The 20,986-nt window shown below is 34.6% G+C and overlaps 2 protein-coding genes across 3 annotated transcripts; one reads left to right on the top strand and one right to left on the bottom strand.

Moving 5' to 3' along the window:
• Positions 1-633: 633 nt before the first annotated feature.
• Abp1 (Actin binding protein 1) lies at positions 634-13,337 on the top strand. Its single transcript, XM_053750794.1, has 9 exons — positions 634-822; positions 1,333-1,504; positions 2,347-2,584; positions 4,755-4,852; positions 5,017-5,096; positions 5,748-5,906; positions 6,519-7,096; positions 7,649-7,744; positions 8,656-13,337. Exons 1-9 carry the CDS (start codon positions 740-742, stop codon positions 8,805-8,807), a joined length of 1,656 nt encoding a protein of 551 aa, XP_053606769.1. The 5' UTR covers positions 634-739; the 3' UTR covers positions 8,808-13,337.
• Positions 13,338-13,784: 447 nt separating this feature from the next.
• On the bottom strand, positions 13,785-20,362 carry LOC128673143 (enolase-phosphatase E1-like). Of its 2 annotated transcripts, none has more exons than XM_053750787.2 (7): positions 20,211-20,362; positions 19,883-20,134; positions 18,949-19,066; positions 15,664-18,598; positions 14,923-15,194; positions 14,261-14,465; positions 13,785-13,946 (listed from the first exon to the last, which is right to left on the bottom strand). In XM_053750787.2, the coding sequence occupies exons 2-7, from the start codon at positions 20,118-20,120 to the stop codon at positions 13,860-13,862; spliced, it is 3,855 nt and encodes a 1,284-aa protein (XP_053606762.1). In that variant the 5' UTR covers positions 20,121-20,134; positions 20,211-20,362; the 3' UTR covers positions 13,785-13,859. The 2 variants fall into 2 exon arrangements, with proteins under 2 accessions (XP_053606762.1, XP_053606761.1); XM_053750786.2 differs by having other exon boundaries at positions 19,883-20,128; positions 20,211-20,358.
• Between the last annotated feature and the right edge of the window lie 624 nt (positions 20,363-20,986).

The following is a 20,986-nucleotide window of genomic DNA, read 5'->3' as shown; positions in this document are numbered from 1 at the left end:
CGTAGGTATCAGTTCCTAATAACAAAGTTCTCTCCTCCCGCCATATATCTGCAGAAAATTTTACTCTTTCTCATAATAATTTGAATAAAATATACTGACCATTCCTTTTTAAGTTCTTGTAAGTAGGTATAAGTTAGCAATTTATGAATGGATACATGTCTAAAACAAAAAATTATAATTTAAATTATTATTTGTGGTCTGTATTTGTTATATGTACCCCTAGCACACCAAGTTAAAAAATAATAATAATAATAAAGTTAGTTAAACAATACATTGAGGAATTATCTAGGAGAAGAATGTCCAAATGGAGTCCAAATGTGCCCAAACTCTATTACAGTACATAGTATTGTATTCTCTTTGCCAAACTTTTAAAAAGCGTATTAAAGGCTTTAAATATTATTGTTTTAGGTAGATCCTAGCTGTGGGTGCTATTTTTGTCTTTTTGTTCCATTATAGTTGAAGGTTTGACTGGATTGAATCGAGATGAAATGTTGTTGGTCGATCCCATGGTCTACACGGACGCAAGTTTTCCGGTCTGGTCCGGACCGGACTACAGTATTTTCTGAATTGGTAACATTGACAATTAATGTCATACATGCTCGATGACAAGTCAATCGAGAAGTCACTCTTTAGTCTGTGGTAAAATTGTTGTGAGTCAAGTTGTTCGTCGGTGTTTTATTGCATTTTGCTTTCAAATTCTGTTGCTTATATCGGAAATTGATTTTGCAAATAATGTAAAATGGCTATAAACTTGGATAAGCACAAAGACGCTTTAATAGCAGCATGGAAGGACGTATTAGACGAGAAAACGGAAACCAACTGGTAAGTAAAAGCTTTCGATGCGGCGACCTACTTGCTGACGAAATTAAATAAACAGCGACTCCTTATTAGAATTATAAACGAATGCATGCAACTGGCACATACTTTGTCACCATAAACGTTACAATACGATGAGACTAACGTAAGCAATGCTAGGCTAGGATATTAACCCTGCGTTCTCATAATATAATTTATTCATTTCATGTTCGACTTACAAAATTTTACATGAACACACGTGAAAACTGGTTTCATAATCATGTAATCGTTTCGTATTGTTTACTTGCTACTAGAATAGAACCATATTTTCCAAATTTACTATATTTAATTTTCTTTGATATTTCTGATACCAAATTGTTGTACATGAAGCAGTAGGTACTCAATGAAAACAAATAGTTAATAAGGTTCACAAATAATAAAAGAACACTATTTAGGATGAGACAATATGCACCAGTTTGTAACAAATTAACAACATAATTTTAACAATGTTGTCTGTATGTAATATTTTAATTTTAGGGCATTATTTGGATATGATGGCCTAACAAATGACCTAAAATTTGTCAGCAAAGGAGACGGTGGGCTGATTGAACTCATAGATGACTTCAATAGTGGTAAAATACAGTATGCCTTTCTGAAGGTGGATGTGCCCAATGGCAGCATATCTAAGTATGTGCTTATCAACTGGCAGGTATGGATTGCACAGATAATTTTTTTCACTTATCTTGTGAGTCAGACTGAAGATATTTTATCTATAATTATGATGCCGAATAATAAATCTTTTATAGAATTTAGAGCAAAAAATCACTGTGTATTATGAGATAATCATTGATCTAAACCTTTGAAATGATTCTAGAAAGAGAGGACCATTAGACAGGCACACTACAAATGCTATTTCGAATCCTCACTCTTATAGATTTATCCTGATTGTTTTTTTTTTAATATTTTTTTTATGTGGCCTTAGTTGCATGAAACTATTATGCCAGACTCATAGGGAAATTCTGTTTTATTTGCTCAGTTTATATAGCTTTGAATACTAAAATCACAAACAACAAAAAAGTCTTCAAAGCAGTCCCTATAGTTCAGATAATGTTATTAGTTTTAACTGAGTGCCATCTGAGGAAAACATCACATTTTGTAGTTTAAAAATAATAATGGTCATCCTCATTAGGCATGGGCATTTCCTGTTTACAAAGTTACATTTACTAACAGAAGAGAACACACTAATATCTGTATTTTACGCTGAAATTCTAAATCAATGTTGTTTTGGATAGAGAGTTAAAAAGATTGAATATTACATAAAAATATGTAACATAATAATAAATAGAAAAAATCGGTAGGTATTATTATATTTAGTGAGACAGGTTGATATCAGGCAGATGGTTGGTGTAAATCGCAGATGAATTGTCAAAATCTTAAGATAATTTTATAACAAACTTGGATTCCAGGTCTCATATTGTACAAAATACAAAGTAAACAAACAGTGGCGAACTTCATGCTTTAAGTAACATACATACATTCTCATTGATACAGGGCGAAGGCGCGCCAACAGTCCGTAAAGGTACATGTGCAAACCACATCAAGCATATTGCTCAATTCTTCACTGGATTCCACATGACCATGCACGCAAGGACTGAGGATGACCTTGATGAGAAGGTCATCCTCGACAAGTTGTCTAAAGCCGGGTCAGCTTTCAACTTCAAGCAGTGTCGACCTGAAGAAGTACCTCCAAGTGGACCAGTTGGCACTACTTATAAGAAAGTCAATCCAGGTCTGTATTATGTTGTGGTGTGTGGTCCCGCCCTAGAATAGAACCACTCCAAATCCTCCAGTGGTGAGTGGTAAGGGAGACAGTCTTAACAGCTAGAGCATAGAGCCACACGCCATATGGCTTCGAAAGAAAGACCGTCTTGTCAATGTCAAAATACACTGTTTACATATTTATTGCTGCACTCTGTTATTATTATGGTAGTAATCTAATATTTCCTATTTTAGCTCCGACGCGTAATAGCTGACAATTTTTTTTAAATTATACATTTATAAAATTAATATTGTGCCAGTACTTTACTTATTATAAAATAGGATAATTAAATTGATTACTGTGTATGGTACAATTTAATAAACACTAATGATAGCCCACGGCGGCGTTAAAAACGCTCGTGATATTCACCCAACTATAAATGACACAAGGCAATTTCTCCCAAATCAATCAATCAATTTCTCCCAAATCAATTAATCAATTTCTCCCAAATCAATCAATCAATTTCTCCCAAGTCCAGCTCAAGAATTTTGCCCATTTTGGTATGTTTATTATGTTGTGCAGACTCCACTCATGACTTTCAAATCTTAATAAGCAGGGGCATTGTTTACAGAGTTATATGTACGCAATGTTTGATACTTACATTCAAGACAAATTAAGGAGTATACAGAAGAGTCATTTTATTTATGGTAATGACTTTGATCATGATAAAATCACGCGATATATCTTATTGGTGCGATTGAATGGGATATTAATTGGTTAAGTGTGAAGAAAATTTCTTGTTACGTTTTTTTTTTTCGATTTCACTCCCATTCCGCTCAATACCTACGTGTGTTCGTGTTTTCGCTTATTAATGTGAACAAATAGGATTTAATTACTAGCACACTCTGGTGGACACCATGATAGGAAATCGTCACGTCATAAATAGAATTGATTAATATCGCAATAAATGGTAATGTGCAAAGAACATGATGTCATTAAATATACATATCGACATTGTATACCCGTAATGTACCTAAACAAACCTAGTAAAGTTGTTTAGGCGTAAAATGTATATTTCAAGACAGTAGTTTATAAACTGGACATTTTGCGGCACGCGTTATTTTACATACTTTCTTTTGTGCTTCCTGTGTATTTTTTAAAAAGCATAATATAAATACCAGTGTGCACGGTTATTGTTTGGACATGATAAATGACATCAAATATTGTTTATTGTACGAGAAAAAAATAAACACGCTCATTTCGATATCGGTGCTAGTGTGAATAGAGCTTATACAGTGTGATGAAGTGCACATTATGTAACTTATTTAGGGGTGGTGAATGTCATGTTTGGATTTAAAGGTTCCCCGTCGTTGCCTGTGGAGGATATAAAGAGAAAGAAAAATAGTCTAAAAAGAGGTTGGTTGTGGGATAGTTTTGACGTAATAGTTTTTTCCTATTTAAGAATTAAATTTCACTACACGGCCCATAATAAGCACAAGCTAACAAACACAGAAACAATCACAACACATCCAAACCCACAGACAAATATTTGTGAATAAATATGTACAAATATTTGCGCGCACTAGGGATCTAAGCCAGGACCTGCAGATGGCGGATGGTAACCACTAGATACGCTACGGAGGTCATCAAACGTGAAATCTAACACGCAATGAATTTTAGTCACTTCGATTCCATAGTGAAAATTCATTGAATGTTGTTTTCTTAAAAAAAAAAGTTCTATTTAAGTTCACGCGCGGCCTGATTTGTTTGCGTTGCTATTAATCGCCCAGGATCGAAGGGTTAAGGATATATCCTTTAGGTGGGATCGAAATATTCTGCTCCATATAGTATTTACGCATTCTATCGTTGCGGACAGTGTCAAATAGTTTTAATGATTTCAAAGATACCGGATGCTCTCAAAAAAGTAAATTGTAAAAAATAGATTTTTGAATAATTGTGTGGCCGCACATTGTGTGTCATTGTTATTTTGTGCTGCATTTTATTCAACGATGCGTTTGACATTCGAGCGACGTAGTTTGGAACCTATGGTTTTGTATATATTCACATGGCTATTGCTAATGTGAAACCTAAGACATTCATTATAAAGAAAGTCTGTTGGTAAAAATAATAGTGTTTTTACACGCTTGCCCAAAATTTTACGGCATTATGTTTAAATTTAGAACGATTTATTTTTTTACAGTTCAAGAAATCAATTCTAAAGAACGCGATCAGTTCTGGCTGAAAGAAGAGCAAGAGGAAAAGAAAAGGCTAGAAGCTGAAAGGAAGAGAAGAGAAGAGGTATTCCCATTATACAATTACTTTCATTTAGTTACGCCTCATTCTGTTACGGTGTTTCTCAACCATTTGGCATGGCAATGACAAAAAAAGCAGTATTTTAAAAATCAGTTTTCATCACTTTCTTGATGTTTCTTGTTCATTATAAATATATATTTTTTGTTTAGGAAAAAAGAAAAGCTGAAGAAGATGTTAGGAGACGAGACGAGCTGGAGGCGGCTAGGAGAGATAGGAAATCTGAACTTAAGTATGTGGGAACTAAATATATTTTAATATTTTTATTTTAATTTACATGGGTTGAACGTAGCAATATACAAAAAGGTATCATACAACCGATCTTAGAATGAAATTAAAACAAGTACACCACAAAAGCTTACAAAGTCATTTTTGAACCACGATGAGGATACTGGCACAAAGCTCAGCTGAACACTATTAAAAGAAATTGTTACTTACCAAAACAAGTAGTTGAAGCAACCGGGATAACGGGAGATAACTACGTTGGAGGTGTCGGGTTCGATGCTCGGTTAGGTCAAGATGGAAAATGATCTCATTTAGTTTGACCTTGGTCTTGGACGTTTTATCTATTTGTAGCACTACATAGTATAAAACAAAGTGCTTTAAGATTTCTTCTTTTGAACCACGCAACTGATTTTGATGCGATTTTCACTGTCATTTAGACAATTTATACCTAAAGGTTTATAAACCTCCTGTGAAATGATACTACTACTACTCACTTGTGTATATAAAATAAATATATGTAGTGTATAAAATTTATTATCGTTGTGTTGTGTTGTGTTAATATCCCGTAACACAAGTCTTGAACCTACTTTGGAGCTAACTCAATCTGTATGATTTGTCCATATCTTTCTTTGTTTTTATTTCCTATTTTCTCCCCCAGAAAGGATAGTCCAGAAGCGACTAGTCCCACTGGGCTGAATGCCAGCGAAGCATTACGAAGACAGCGCTCCGCCGAGGCCAGACAACTGATAGGGGCGTCCACAGCGGCCGCGAGGGCTTTGTTCCAGCAGAACCTGAACCAGGGACAGATGAATAACAAGTTAGTGGAATATCATCTCTATTCACATAGATGTAGAGTCTATATTGCATTGCTTAGCCGAGACTAGACAACTGATAGGGGCGTCCAAAGCGGCCGCGAGGGCTTTGTTCCAGCAGAAACTGAACCAGGGACAGATGAATAACAAGTTAGTGGAATATCATCTCTATTCACATAAATGTAGAGTCTATATTGCATTGCTTAGCCGAGACTAGACAACTGATAGGGGCGTCCAAAGCGGCCGCGAGGGCTTTGTTCCAGCAGAAACTGAACCAGGGACAGATGAATAACAAGTTAGTGGAATATCATCTCTATTCACATAGAAGTAAGGTCTATATTGCACCGCTCAGCCGAGGCCAGACAACTTATACCTTGGGGCGCACCTAACTTGGTTGGAACAAAACCAGTGTAAATATAATAGTAACTACATTACATGCTATTTTTGGTGCAAAAGAAAATGATGTCTAAACTTACGAGTCGAGAGACGAAAATTCTTATTGTCGACTCTAAACTTCACATACAAACGGTTATGCACGGAAAACGATTCATCATTACTATGGGAATATTAATGAATCTGTGACCGAGCGGTAAATAAATATCATTTTTGAATTCCAGAACGAACTCCAACATACCAGAGAAACCAGTCCGCAGTTCTGTGATAGCACAACGCATAAATACATTCACACAAAACTCACCTCCAGTCACAAGCACCCCGCCGAAATCACCATCGAAGATACAACCGAAAGCCGAGCTACACGAAGAGACCACAGAGCAACCAAAACTAAGCCCTATGAAGAACATAGACAAAATAAAACTCAGTCTAGAAAGTCCTTCGCAGATACAATACGAACCGATTATCGATCCCACAGTCGATTTAAGTCCGAGTACAGAAACCGAACCGAGCTCATTCAGCGCTATAAATTACTCAGAATACAGAGACATAGAAGAAAACATGAAACAGAGTGAGCCGATGATAAAACAGAACATTCTAGAGAATGACATGTTCGACGCGTCATATTCGAGTTCAAACGAGAATGATGACGACGATAGTGATAATAAATTCAGTACTATAAAAAGATCGCCGTATAGTAAGAATAATATTGCTGAAGAACACAGGTCGGAATTGAGTAGACAGAATACGGTCATAGAGAATGTTAATTTCAAGAAGGAAAATGGCAGTGCGACGCTTGAAGGTAAGGCCTTTATATTGTTTACAGCATACATAGATTACATACAATTGTGCATTGTACACTGAGAAAAGAAAGTAACTGATTCCAAAGACTATGTGTACCTGTACATATACGAGTTGTGAATCTTACTTTGTTTCTACTAGTATATTAAAAAATGCTACTGATATTATAAATGCGAAATGTGAGGCTGTGTGTATGTTTGTTAATCTTTCACGCAAAGTCTAGTGGACAGATTGTTATGAAATTTGCTAGACAGGTGTAATATAACTTGGAGTAATACATAGGATACTTTTTAGCCCAAATTCCTACAGGAGCGAAGCCCCGGGGCGCAGCTAGTTAAAACATAACTCCTATTCACATTCTCAATATTTAAATTAAAATTAAGTTTCGGTTCGAAATTTAGTTTAAAAATAGAATATTCAATTATATTATATTACTATAATACAACGAAATACATAAATAATCGATAAATGATACAACTAAATAAATAAATGTTCGTATATAGAATCATTTCGAGGCGTATGGGTCCATCTAATATGATTTGTTCTATTTAAGATGTATCTCCCGAAGGATTGGAAGAAAGCACGATATACGAAGACCTGGACGAGGACCCGGGTCTCACTGCGAGAGCTTTATACGACTATCAAGCAGGTAATAATTCTATTTCATATCATCTATTTCATTCTCGTGTTCTCGTTTTGGGCCATGACGCCCTGAAACCCGAATGATTTTATCAAATCTCGGATATTAATTTGGAGCTAACTCAATTTGTGTGATTTGTTCAAATATATCTATTTATTTTTTATTCTTTTATTGAGTGTGTTATTGCTCACACTGGTGTGAGATATTATTTCGAGTCGCCTAAAGCCATTGACCATTCCCGCCAGCTTGCTGGAGGTCCTGGGTTCAATTCCCAGCGCGTTCCCAAATGGGTGTGATCTATACACGATAATTTTTTAATTATGCCAAAAAAATGAAAGGCTTAATATTTAAGACCCTATTAATACATGTGAGTAATCAAAGTTTAATATTATCGTTTAATACCAAAGTTATTGAGGTTTGCTTTTATCCCAAAATATCAATGAATTTATGGACGTAGTTTGAAACTCCAATTATTTCAATTCATAGTTTATCGTGTTATCTCGCTCTCGTGTGCAATGACCATACCAATGGCATAGGCAAAAATAAATAAATAAAAAGGAATTGTCAGAATTTATCAATGAAAATCGACTTTGTGTGAACTGCTGCATTGAACCTACCTTTATTATGAAGCGGTGGCACACTCTAAATATTATAGTTTTTTTTTATACATTTTGGATTTCGATTTTTTATGTTTTGACTATGTAAATATTATCAGTAACAGGTACTCAGAGCCCCATTTTATTTATTTGCCTATTGGGGTCTTGTATGATTATCTATATATGTATTTGTTATAAAATATAGTATCGTTGAGTTAGTATCCCATAACACAAGTCTCGAACTTACTTTGGGGCTAACTCAATCTGTGTGATTTGTCCTAATATATTTTATTTCTTTATTTATTGATGTTGAATCGCTTGTAGCGGACGAATCAGAGATAACGTTCGACCCGGGCGAGCTGATCACGCACATAGAGCAGATAGACGCGGGGTGGTGGCAGGGGCTCGGGCCCCGCGGGGTCTTCGGCCTCTTCCCCGCCAACTACGTCGAGCTGCTGCCCGCACATCCGCGCTGAACTCATTCCACTTCTCCTTCTTCTTACTAGTGTTATTATGTAAACAGTCTTTCTGGGCAACCACTTTCGTGATTAATAAAAAATAATAATTGTTATTTTATAACGAGAAAAAAATTTTGAAAACGGCATAAGGACAAATTTTTATTTTTTTTACTTTTGGATGTATATTAGTATTTGATTGGTTTTCAACAAAATTAAACAATAAATTAGTGTTAAGATTGTTTACATGTTAGGACTAAGTAGAAAAAATAGACTTTAAGCTAATAACCCGTGGGCCCACGTTTTTCTTTCGTATATCGTTATTGCGAATACTAGTGTTATGACTATGTCGAAAATCTGTCGCTCTAAAGGCATCTGACGTGTCTTTTACGACCACCTAGCGCCATCTAGTGGTAAGTAGTCGTATACACGTTATTTACCCTTCGAGCGCGGAGATAATACAGACATTGAACAACAAATAGGATCGCAGTCAGATCGGGCCGCGCGAGACCTGAGGGGTCAAACTATATAGTCAACCAGTGTGCTGGTTGAACACTGATAAAGTGAATGTTTTTTAAAAGCCTATTTTGTGTCAAACTGCTGGGCAAATGTATATTTTTGCTTACACAACTCTCGATTCATTGCGGTTTCCCGCCATATTGGCAAGAAGCGATCGATTTTGTCGCGCCATCTTGTTCTCGGTCTGCCTCTTTGCCGCCGTCCCTCTGGTTGTAACAACGTGGCTACCTTTGCCTATATATCCAGTGTAATCCGTGCAGGAAAGTGATCGATTAATAACCGAAAATACTAGAAATCTGTACCTACAGTTACGGCCGAGGTACAAATACTGAATAAGTATATAATAAAAAATCAGTATTTGGCATACATTGGAAATAATTTTGATTGAAAATGTTGCTTAACGATCTCTCTTAAATACCACTACACGTCTATATAAAGAATATTTATATAACAATGGATAATTTGTTAGTTACGCTCAAATATACTGGTCAAATAAACAGCAATTAAAATTAAACACTTTCCCCGTAATTCATAAAAAAGTAAACATATAACATACAAACATATAAGCTAAAATATGTTTTGTCACTATCGCACTTTATAATATTTGCTATTGACAGAAAGAGACGAACCATACTTTAGCTTAAAGTGCGTTAACTTTTTTATGAATAAGGGGGTTACAAGTTAAGTTGTATAAATATTTAGGTTATTATATTTGGGATTTATATGAAATATGGATGGAGTAATTGAAATTGCACCTTTTTCATTAAATTTAAGGCAATTATTTCAATTAGGAACTGTTTAATGACGTAGCCAAATCATCAATGTAAAGTGAACTTAAATGCGTCCACGGTAGACATACTTTTCATTGACAATTTGTCAGCAAATATCTTTGATGTTGTCAACGTAAGTGTGTCTATAGGAGACGATTTAAAGCTCATTTTTAAACGAACATCATTTTCGTCGGCTACGTATTTTAACGTAGGAAAATGAACGAAGATTTATTGTATTATGATTACGAATGAATACGAGACTTAAGATCACAATGTTTCCGCCAGAATTTTTAACAATATCTGCGCTTTATCCTAATCTATGCATTTTCACGTTTTGCTTTCATTTTTACTGATGCATTTTTATAACTTTAACGTGAGAGAAATTAGTATTAAGATGTAAAATGTAATATTATGAACATAATGTAGAAAAGTTTCCAATATTTTTGTCTGTTATAATATTGTGTTATGTTGCGAGTTGGTTATAGTAGGCTTAATTTTTTTGATACTTTACGACAATGTTTATTAGGTCCCAACTAGTTTAGTCATATTGTTTCAATGCGTTGTCATTTCTTTAGTTGAGGTTATAGTTCAATATCAATTTTGATACTTCGACTTGGCCTGCTTGCATGTCTGACCGGGTTACAGGAACAAACTTATCTGGTCCTGTATGGGAGTCGCTACTGTTGAACAAAATGACATTTCTAGTTGCCTTTTGAAAGTTTCAATTTTTGATCACCGGATCTAGTATTGTACATTGACAATACCTATATCGATTTATATTTATACCTATGGTTATATTTACCCCGAGTTTAATCCGCAAACATACTCTATAATTGTTAATAACGATTGTTAACCTGAGTTTATTTATTCAGATCCTTTTCGGTCGGAACGCGCGCACAATGCTGCAATTGTCTTTTGTTTTCCATAGATGGCGCGCTTCCACAATTTGCTACTGGAGTTAGGACGGTGGAATAGTAGCGTTCGATTAGTTCGATATTCGCAATCAATAAATAAATCGTTCACGTGACAAATATGATATGGCTGATTTTATGGAGTTTCAGACAAAACTGTCTGAAACTCCATAAAATCATACATCAGTTCATGTTTTGCCGTCGTAATTTTCGCCTTCCGATTAATTCAAGAAACTAAAAATTCTATAAACTGTTAACACACCTAGGTATGTAATCTTCAACAAGTAACGAAAAAGATCATTAAAGATGTGTATATGCAATGAAAATTAGAAAGTCATTAAATGGAAGGTTTAAAAGACAAGAAAATAGTCTGTCAACGCAATTTTTTTAATGTTGTCACTTACACTATGGGTTGCCACACGCAAAAATAAATAAACATTCATTTATGTACTATAATAACGATGCTGTGCAATACAAAGTGATAATAAAAAGGCCTAATTTAATCTGAAGTGTTGTCTAATTCACAAAATCAAGAATATTGCAGTTGAATACCCGTGTGATTTCGCAAATAGATTTTCGGTGATTCAAAATGTTTATTGTATTTTTGTGCAAGCTGCATAGTGTCAACAACGTTTAGATTAGGTACCTACTAATTTAATTGGACTGCTTTAATTTTAGTCTAGACTGCTTTGTATAGACTTTACATGTAGTGTAATACGAAAAATTATTTTTTATTAAGTAATTTATACAAAATGTAATTTAATTAGAATGAATTATCGAAATTCTTTTGGCCATATAATTTAATCCTCGTATTAAAGATATTTGTATTATTGTATTGTGAAAATAAAAAAACTTTTGTAAGAATATTCAATATCGTGTCTTGGTAGTGCCAATTGATGTACTAATAATATATTCGTAAGTTTTGTAATATCTGAGGCCGATGCGCGAGTTTGCAATTCACTTGTCACTTCATTTCTTCAAATCTTTTTGCAGTGAGACCGTAGTATAAAACAATAACAATGTGGCATTGTGACAGCGCGACAGCTCTCACTGCGAAAATACTCATTGTGAATTGCAAACTCACACTACGGCCACTGAACACAATTAATAATAGTCACTGATAAACACACGTCTGTCACACTTTACACGTCAGTTGACTTAATTTAAGGGTTTCCTCATATACATCGGCACAAAATCAGTTTCCAGATATTTGAAGTGTTTTCATCCAAAAATGTTTCCAACTCTAACGTGAAAACTACAGGAAATTAATGTGAATAGGAATCGCATCGAGATGGAAATGTCGTTGCTTAAAAATGCTTTTGAATAAATGATGGAATGCCTTGACTCAATAGCATAAAGTCGACTTTTAAATGAAAGATCTTGTCTCGATCAAAAATCTTTTACCACTTATCTGTTTCCGTGTTGATATATAAATATGATGAGACCCTTATATTGTTAAAAAATACCTACTTAGTACAGTGGTACTACGTAGGTATTTTTTGACAATTAAAATGACTTAAAGATTTTGTGAGATTTTAATGACTTCAAATTTTGAATGAAAACACAAAATATGTTAGTTTAAAATGGCACATTATGTAGTGAGTTATTACATTATGTAGTATTGGAAAGGCACAAAATAGGGTCACAATATTTTGTAGATTTAAATTGAACGTCTCGTAATATTCGTTATGACTAGAATTAGTTTCTCAATGATTTTGTTACTTTTTTCAGCTTATTTATTATAACACGATGTAATTGTACAGCAATTATGTAAATTATAGTATTTAAATTAACTACCTATAATATAACATATAGCACACTTTTTGTGAGAGATTTGTACACACAGTCGTCCAGATTGCTTTTTGAATAGTTTCCGAAATTTATTTCAGATGAAATAATGAATGAATCACAATATTTTAAGATTCTAAACACAAAATGAATTTAATTTATTTATCTTAGTATAAAGCGAAAGAAATTGTAAAGTCTAGTGCTCCTTTTATTATTTACATTACGATTTAAAGCGTTTTGAATTTCATTCAGTCGAATATCGATGAATTCGTTCTTTCCAGCAAGTGGAAGGGGTTCCAAATGATTGTGTGTGCAGCTCCTGGTGTGGATGCGCCCCAATAGGTATTACATAAGACTAAGCTTCGCCTTTATCCTTCTATACAAATAGTTGTAAGCCCTTATTATGAGATGTATTTTTCTTATTTAGTTGATACAATTATGTCCTCATGTATACAGTGTATTTGCAATATATAATTATTTTTATGTGTATGGTGCTCCATTGTATTATAGGTTTACATTTGTATCCTACTATTTTAAAAATAAACAAGTCCTACGATTCCAGATTTTTATGCAGTTTTAATCGCTTTAGAATATAAAAATTCTCACGACCGAAGTCGCAGGTTAAATTAGAAACAATCTATTATAACAGTCGCATACTAGCGTACCATTCACCATTTTTATTATTTACCGAAGAATAAATAATGATCGACAAAACTAATTATGCCACACTACATTATTATCTAATAATATCTATCTGTTAAAATTGTTGTGCAAATCCTTTAAGTAAATAAAGAATTTATTTATTATTATTATTAATTAAGAATTTTATTAGAAAGTATTCTAGTATTCCAATACACAATATACAAAAAGGATGGCCAAGATCAATTTTTATTTTTCGTCAAGACAAAAAGGAAGGTGGTGTTAGTGTACGGCTCATGGAATTAGTAGGTACTACGAAGTATTTACTAAATCCATGGTGCGGCTAAATAAGGTCATAATGAAACAAAGAGTGAGGTAAAATCATTTAATTAAAATAAAATGAATAGAGCACTTGATAACCTTATTAACCTTAGTAGAGTAAATAATCATCCCTGCACGGTGTTGCCCCGCAGGATGTCAGCGAACACCCCGTGGCGAGGCAGCGGCAGCTTGTTGACCACGTCCGGGACAACCTGCAATAAAAAAAACAATACAAATAAAAATACCTTTGTTCGCATAATATGAAATCTGATCCCAGACGAGGGAACTCTTCAATGGTTTACGTCTTGGATATGATGTCATCTGTTCAATGCAACGAGATATGATTTTTTTATCACCTGTTCAGTGCAAATATCTGCACAATATCAATCTCTGACGACAATAAAATGCAACAAAAAAAAACATATTTATAAAATCTTGTTACATAGTTTATTTACATAAGAGACCAGCACATTTCTACTTGACATGTCATTGAAAAAAAAAACTATAAAATAAATAAAAAACCGACCTTAACTCTAACCTCCCGGGGCAAATAGTCGTGGAAGAACTGGTAGAAGTCGAAGTGCGTTTCGACCACACACAGCCGCGCCAGCTCCCGCTTGAGCGCGTCGACGGCGTCGCTCGGGGCGACGTCGTGTCGACGCAGATCTTTCACGAAGCTGTATATCGTTTCTACTAGCTTCTCTGCGCGCACGCGCGCTTTGTAGTCGTATCTGGAATAAAATTGTAGTTAGTAGTTGGTAGCATTTTCAGAGAAAATGAAGTATTTTTGTAATAATATAAATTTGAAGTAAAAAATGTCTGTAAAGTTAGTAAACCTGAGTTCCAGAAAAATGCTTTTCAGTTAATTTTAATACTATAAATGTGATAGTCTATCTCTGTCTGTCATGCTTTCAGAGCTAAATTACTGAATCGATTTTGATGAAATCTGGTTATGGTATATATTGATGGAAGAACCGAAATATAAGCTACTTTGTTTTTTAATTTTTTTGAAAATTAATTTCCTTTTACGTACAATAGAGGCGCTGTTCATTTTCCATATACATTTTAACGTTGCCAATATGATTAGGTCATGGATATCAAGCGTTATCACCGACATTAAATACAAATTCCAAATAACACTGAGTGAGTAGAATCGAATCAGTGGCTAGTTAAAAACAATTATCTTACTTGGGCTCCAATTTGGTTTCCAAAAACTTGTAAAGCCTTTTTGTAATCCACGAGGCGTTACTAGGCTGGAATCGCTTCGGCGGTTTATACATCATATCTTCCAGAAGGTCCTGTGGTAGGTTTTCTATAGGAATCGTAGATTTTATGGCCTTTGTCTTCGGTTTGCTTTGCGCTGGCTTGGCGCGTTTGAGGACGAATGGTCGAGACGGTACTTTGAATGGATTCAGGATATCCTTTGAAGGTGCTGTGAGGGAATTCCTCACTTCTTCTTCCTGTAAAAATATAGACAATATGGCCTTTTATTGTTTGTATCCTAGGGCCCCTATCTCTGTCGGTCTTGAGCTCTGGCTCTGAGCATTATTGATGATTTCAGTATCGAGACTGTCGAAACTGGCAAATTTTTAGGTTTCAAGGAAGTTCAATATTTTAGGTAACACTGTCACAAACTTTAAAGGCAACGATAGGCTCGCGTGAAAATCCGTGGGCACTTCTATTTTCTCATTTTCGCGCGTTCCCTGTTGCATCCGGGGCTGTGAAACCGTAAAGTCCGGGGTCAACGTAAAAATAAACTTTACAATTTTGAAGATATGTGATTTTATGGTATATTTCCATACCATAGATAGGTTTAGTCATCTTGTGGAGTGGTGTGTGGTTCCACCCTAGAATACTAGAGCAGAACTATACATCATTGTAGGCGCTTTTACTATTGAATAAATAATAAACAAATAAAATTAAACTTACCAGTTTCTTCTTCTTTTCCATGTTCTGTTTTTTGATCTTCTGCAAATACATCTCGAGCGTCGTCTGCCGCGTCCTCTTTGATATTTCGTGAGGATCTTCCACTGTCTCATCAACATTGCTAGCTTCCGGCAGCTCAGTGGAATTCGCTCTTGGCATATCAACGTCATTTATGTCATTAAAAGCAGTGTGTCGTTTCGCAGATTTCTCCATGACCAAAGCGCGTAAAGATTTCCTTGGAGTAAAATCACGACCGAAAGTTTGCCTCAAAGTTTTTCTTGTCGTCCTGTGAGAGTCCCAGCCTGAACCTTCTGCACTAGAATTTGTAGTTCCATCTGAAATACCTGTACTTTCTCTAGGCGGTGCTAAACTAGGCCTTATATTTAGACTTTTCAGCATAGTGGTTCTTCTAATACTCGTGTTGCGACCCTTAGGTGTGAATGACTCTGCAACATTTTCATCATTCCTCAAAACAACCTCAGGGGATTTAACATCGCTTTCATTCTTCTTTCTATTCCTGCCAGTAGTATCATGTGTTACGTTAGGCGTCTCCTTTTCGATGCCACTTATGTCATTTTCTGCGTCATTCGTTTCACCATTTTGGTCGTCGCTTTCATCTGCTGCATCATCTCCATCGTTAACACTGTCGTTGATTATTTCTTGGCTTTCGTTTTCTTCATTGTCAGATGCTGCGTCTTCTTCAATAACCTCTTCGTGACTTTCTTCGAGTTCTTGACTGGCATCTTGTTGACTTTCATTTTCTTCTTCCACTTCAATGTCTTCTTCATCTTCGCTATTGACTTCTTCGTTTCCATCTTCTTCATTATCTTCCTCAGATTCAATTTCCTGACTGGCATTTTCTTCATCAATTATTGCATTATCTTTTTCCGCCGGTTCATCAAGTTCTATTTCTTGATTTTCATTTTCTTCATCCATTTCTTCAGTTTTCTCTGTATCTTCTTCTTCATCAACTTCAGACTCCAGCTTTTCATCATCACTGTTATGATTTTCGTTTTGAACTTCAGGACTCTCCTCTTCATTGTCTTCTTGTTTGCTGTTGTTAATGTCTGCCGGTTCATGTATTATTTTTTTGTCCATATTTTGATCATGAATCTCTTGAGTATTAGCCACGTTATCACTGTCTACTTTATTGTTACCTTGAATATTTTCATTTAAATTCTCGTTTTCTTGCTCCATAGGCTCTTCATCACTATATTCCAGAGATAATTTTATTTCTTCATTATCATTTATTTCCTTATCAAGATTGTCTTTCTCGAATACAGGTTCATTCAAAATAGATTTCGATATATTTTCATTCTCATGAACATTAGGTGTCGTTTTAGATTTATTGATAGTTGCTTTCGAGGGAGACAATATTGATTTGTTACTCTTGTTCTTATCAGAATTATCATTTTCCGTATTTTGATCCCTATCAGGAACATTGTTTGGTTCTTCATCCTTTTGACTGTTGTCTTCTGCTGTATGCATTTCTTGGTTTTTAGATTTATTATTATCAGTATCAACACTTTTTTGTACAATGTGTCCAGCCTCTGATACGACATTTACTTCATAATTTCTAGCTTCATCTTCATGTTTTGTAGATTTTCCTAAGATTTCATTAACTTCAGATACTATTTTAGACTTATTTTTCTTTGAGATGGTCACATTAGATTCATTTTTAGATAAAGCAGATTTATTTGACTGTTTGGTATTGTTAGTTGTATTGTTTGTGGTAGTTTCGGATTCTTTTCCTTCAGATAATTTGTCTTGTCTAGATTTGTTCAAGTTATTATCACTTACATTTGCATTTTCTTGCTCCATTTGCTCTTCATCACTATATGCCAAAGATAATTTAATTTCTTCATTATCATCTACCTCCATTTCAAGGTTGTCTTTCTCGGGTACAACTTCGTTCAAAATAGGTTTTATTATATTTTCATTCCCTTCATGGGACTTAATATTGGGTGCTGTTTTAGATTTGCTGAAAGTTCCCTTTGAGTTTGACATTGAAGACTTATTAGACCCTATCAATTTATTAATATTAGCATCAACACTTTCTTGTACAACAGTAGCCACTCTTACTTGTTCTTCTCCAGCCTCTGACACTATATTTTCTTCATCATTTCTTGTTGCAGTATCATGTCTCACAGATTTTTCTATGCTTGTATTAACTTCGGGTACTATTTTCGATTTATTAGAATTTTTTGAAACTGACAATTTAGATTTATTTTTAGATAAAACAGATTTATTTGATTGTTTGGTTCTGTTAGTAATACCAGTGCTGTTTGTGGCAGTTTCAAACTCTTTTCCTTCAGATAATTTGCTTAGTCTAGCCTTTTTCACTGGTGAGTCTACCATCATAGCTTCAAGTTGGGTTTGTACCATTGTTGAAGATGGTAGAAGTTTCCAGTCGTCCATATCTATGTCGGTGGTTACGCTAGATGCAGTACTAACTCTTCTACTGGGTAAATCATGTTTCTTTTGAAATCCAAATACTTTTGGCTGTATCTCAGGTTCCTCTTCACTTTCAGAAGCAATGAAATCAGCAAATTTATTCTTCCTTTTAACACCAGCTCTATTGCCAAACAAGTTCCTGACTTGTCCTTTAACTTCTCCCATAGTCTTATTTACAGTTTTATCTGGAGAAAATGTCAGTAATTCAGTAGGAAAAGCTGGTTTGGATCTCGGTTTTGAACTCTCACCAAACAACTTTTTAGTGCCAGCTACAATAGTTTTATCAATCTTGTCAGATTCAACATTTGTTTTGTTATTCTTGGCCATGGATTCTCTGGTGCCGAGAAATTGAGCGAACTTATTTTTTGATAGGTTTTCCTTCTGTGTAAAGAGTTTGCGCTGTGGGATGACAATGCTACTAATGGAATCACTGTCACTGCTGTCTGGGAGATCTAAGGTTTCTTGTTTATCCTTTTTTTCTTGGCTGAAACATAAATTATAACAATAGAATTAAAACAATATGCAATATTTTGCATTAAAAAAATCAAAATATTTTTTTAATACACTCAAGCTTTATATTTAACTGATTCTATGATACAACAATAGCAATCATGAGTATCTCAAGAAAAAGAAAGAGGAATAAAATTACAATAAGTACCTACCAAAGATCACACTTTTTATGGTTACAAGAAAACAAGTTTCACAGCATACAACAAAACCGATTTGATTAATTGATATTTCTGACAAGATTACATATTGTATCCAACAAAAAAATTCATAAACTGATAGGAGAATGGAAATAGAAATACAATAGTTTTAAATATTGCTGGTCACCTCAAAACCTCAACATCATATTCCTCCATGATGTTGTATACTGGTTCTTGTTGGTCTTTTTCCAAAACCTCGAGAATATCTCTAGATGTGTCATTCAACTTCCTCCACCAGCTCCGACCTGCAATTTAGATTTGTATTGAAGATGATTAAGGTCTCATGTTCATCAACATATATTTACCGTGAGAAACTTGTGAAAGTCTTTTGTAAAGTGATGGTGGCGATAGGTCTCAGGTTTGAATTATATTTGTGCCACATGAGTTTGTATAGCAATCTGACTCAGATATAGACCAGTTTTCATAGACCACCACTTGCTTCCGGTAAAGGAAAAATTAATGAGGAAACATTGTGTTTGATTAACAACTTGTGTGTGACATGGAGAAGGCAATGGCAATGCCAAAAATATCACAGGATGAATTTAACATTTGAATATTAATAAAAATTAATAACTAACACCAAAGTGGCTTTATTTTGAATTCTCTATACAGGGTTACTGATAACCTTCCAAAGGTGTATAAGGTACATAGAGACTAACGTAATAAGATTATATTTTACTTTTTTATATAACAAAAAACTATGAATCAAAAATAGTTGTAGAATAAAAGTTGCTTATTTCGATGTATCCAAGTATTCTTTAGGAGGTTTTGCGTTTGACCCTGTATAGTTAACTCTCAACACTGCTAGATGCAAAAGCTGCTTCCAATAAATAATCATATTGACAGAACAGACAGAAATATTTATGGTGTGCTTAGCACTGATATATGATGATAATAAATCTTAATTTATCCTATCTTGTGATAGGATAAATTAAGATTTATTATCATCATTTTGTAATATCCTGCATTGTCTTAAATTAAACAAGAAGAGTACTGATGAAACATGTAACCATTGGTGAACCAAATAAATAGACAAAACATCAAAAATAGGTGGTACTTACGTCTAGGTTCCTCAATATCAGTGTTGTCATTTAATACTGAGCGTCTGCTGTTAAGTGGGGACAGGCGAAAGGAGTCCATATTCTTATCCTTGAAGTTCTGTATGACGGATGTGAGTCTGACCGAGGTGTTGGATCGAGCTGGTGACCCAACGCTACGTGGACCTCGAGGTTTGCTCCGGCGCGGCGTCACCACAGCGCTTTGAGAACGTGCCGGCGACGGAATCCTTGACTTCGGCATTTTACAAACTGTAACTTGATCGATGTTTGAACAATGAGTTTTTCAAAATTTTACATTCATCTAGCCTTGATAAATCCTAATAATAATCACCTTTCTAAATGTATTAGCTGTTAACAAACAAACAGTTATCATATGTTTCTAATGCATTGCTGATATGTACCTATATTTTAAAATAAAAATTAATTTGAAAACAAACAAAGCACAAGCACATAAACCGTTGTCAACAATCTTTTTCAAACGGGATTGATTGACGTTTGACGTTTGTCTTTTTGACATAAGTGGAGCCCGCGCGTTCGCGCCCAAGTAACATGTTGACAGATAAAATACCATTGCATTATCCAGCCAGGCAACCCTGTAACATGTAACGAAGTAAAAGAAAGTAAAAATATACATAAAACTGTAAATATGTATACCACAGATATTAGAACGTTACATTGAAGCATGTTCTTATATCTGTAATACATGATCCCGGCTGTTGCTATCACTAAAATACACCTAGCAAAGAGAGCTGTTTTTTACAAAGGTCCGAAACGTCTGGAAATAGAAAAGGTAGGTATATGCGCGTTTAATACCTGTTATTTAGCATAAAATTATGCAACGCGAAAGTTTAAAAGTACCTAGTTAGTATTTTATCCGTTGGATGATCCCTAATATACCTATTTATTAAAATTTATATTTGAGTAATATACCCTACTTACCGGTGATTTTGCAGTCAAACCACAATATTATTGGTTTGATTGTGTTGGTTTTGGGGAACTTATGTAAATCTTTTCTCTGACAAGTAGGTATTAAGAAAATAAATAATTTATGTAAGTACAAATAAGTCATGATTGGGCCATGCTGTAAACACGAGTTCAAAGTTCTCA

The sequence above is a fragment of the Plodia interpunctella genome, chromosome 10 (genome assembly GCF_027563975.2).
Source record: "Plodia interpunctella isolate USDA-ARS_2022_Savannah chromosome 10, ilPloInte3.2, whole genome shotgun sequence".
Lineage (NCBI taxonomy): Eukaryota > Metazoa > Arthropoda > Insecta > Lepidoptera > Pyralidae > Plodia > Plodia interpunctella.
This window is presented reverse-complemented; position numbering and strand designations above follow the sequence as displayed.

What these genes read in the sequence shown, in the direction of transcription:
- Abp1 (XM_053750794.1), top strand. Translation starts at nt 740, where the DNA reads ATGGCTATAAACTTGGATAAGCACAAAGACGCTTTAATAGCAGCATGG. An exon ending in GAGAAAACGGAAACCAACTG is followed by an intron (nt 823 to 1,332) that starts GTAAGTAAAAGC and finishes TTTTAATTTTAG; the next exon opens with GGCATTATTTGGATATGATG. An exon ending in AAAGGAAGAGAAGAGAAGAG is followed by an intron (nt 4,853 to 5,016) that starts GTATTCCCATTA and finishes TTTTTTGTTTAG; the next exon opens with GAAAAAAGAAAAGCTGAAGA.
- LOC128673143 (XM_053750787.2), bottom strand. Translation starts at nt 20,120, where the DNA reads ATGCCGAAGTCAAGGATTCCGTCGCCGGCACGTTCTCAAAGCGCTGTG. An exon ending in TGATATTGAGGAACCTAGAC is followed by an intron (nt 19,067 to 19,882) that starts GTAAGTACCACC and finishes TCTAAATTGCAG; the next exon opens with GTCGGAGCTGGTGGAGGAAG. An exon ending in GAAACCAAATTGGAGCCCAA is followed by an intron (nt 14,466 to 14,922) that starts GTAAGATAATTG and finishes ATTTTATTCCAG; the next exon opens with ATACGACTACAAAGCGCGCG.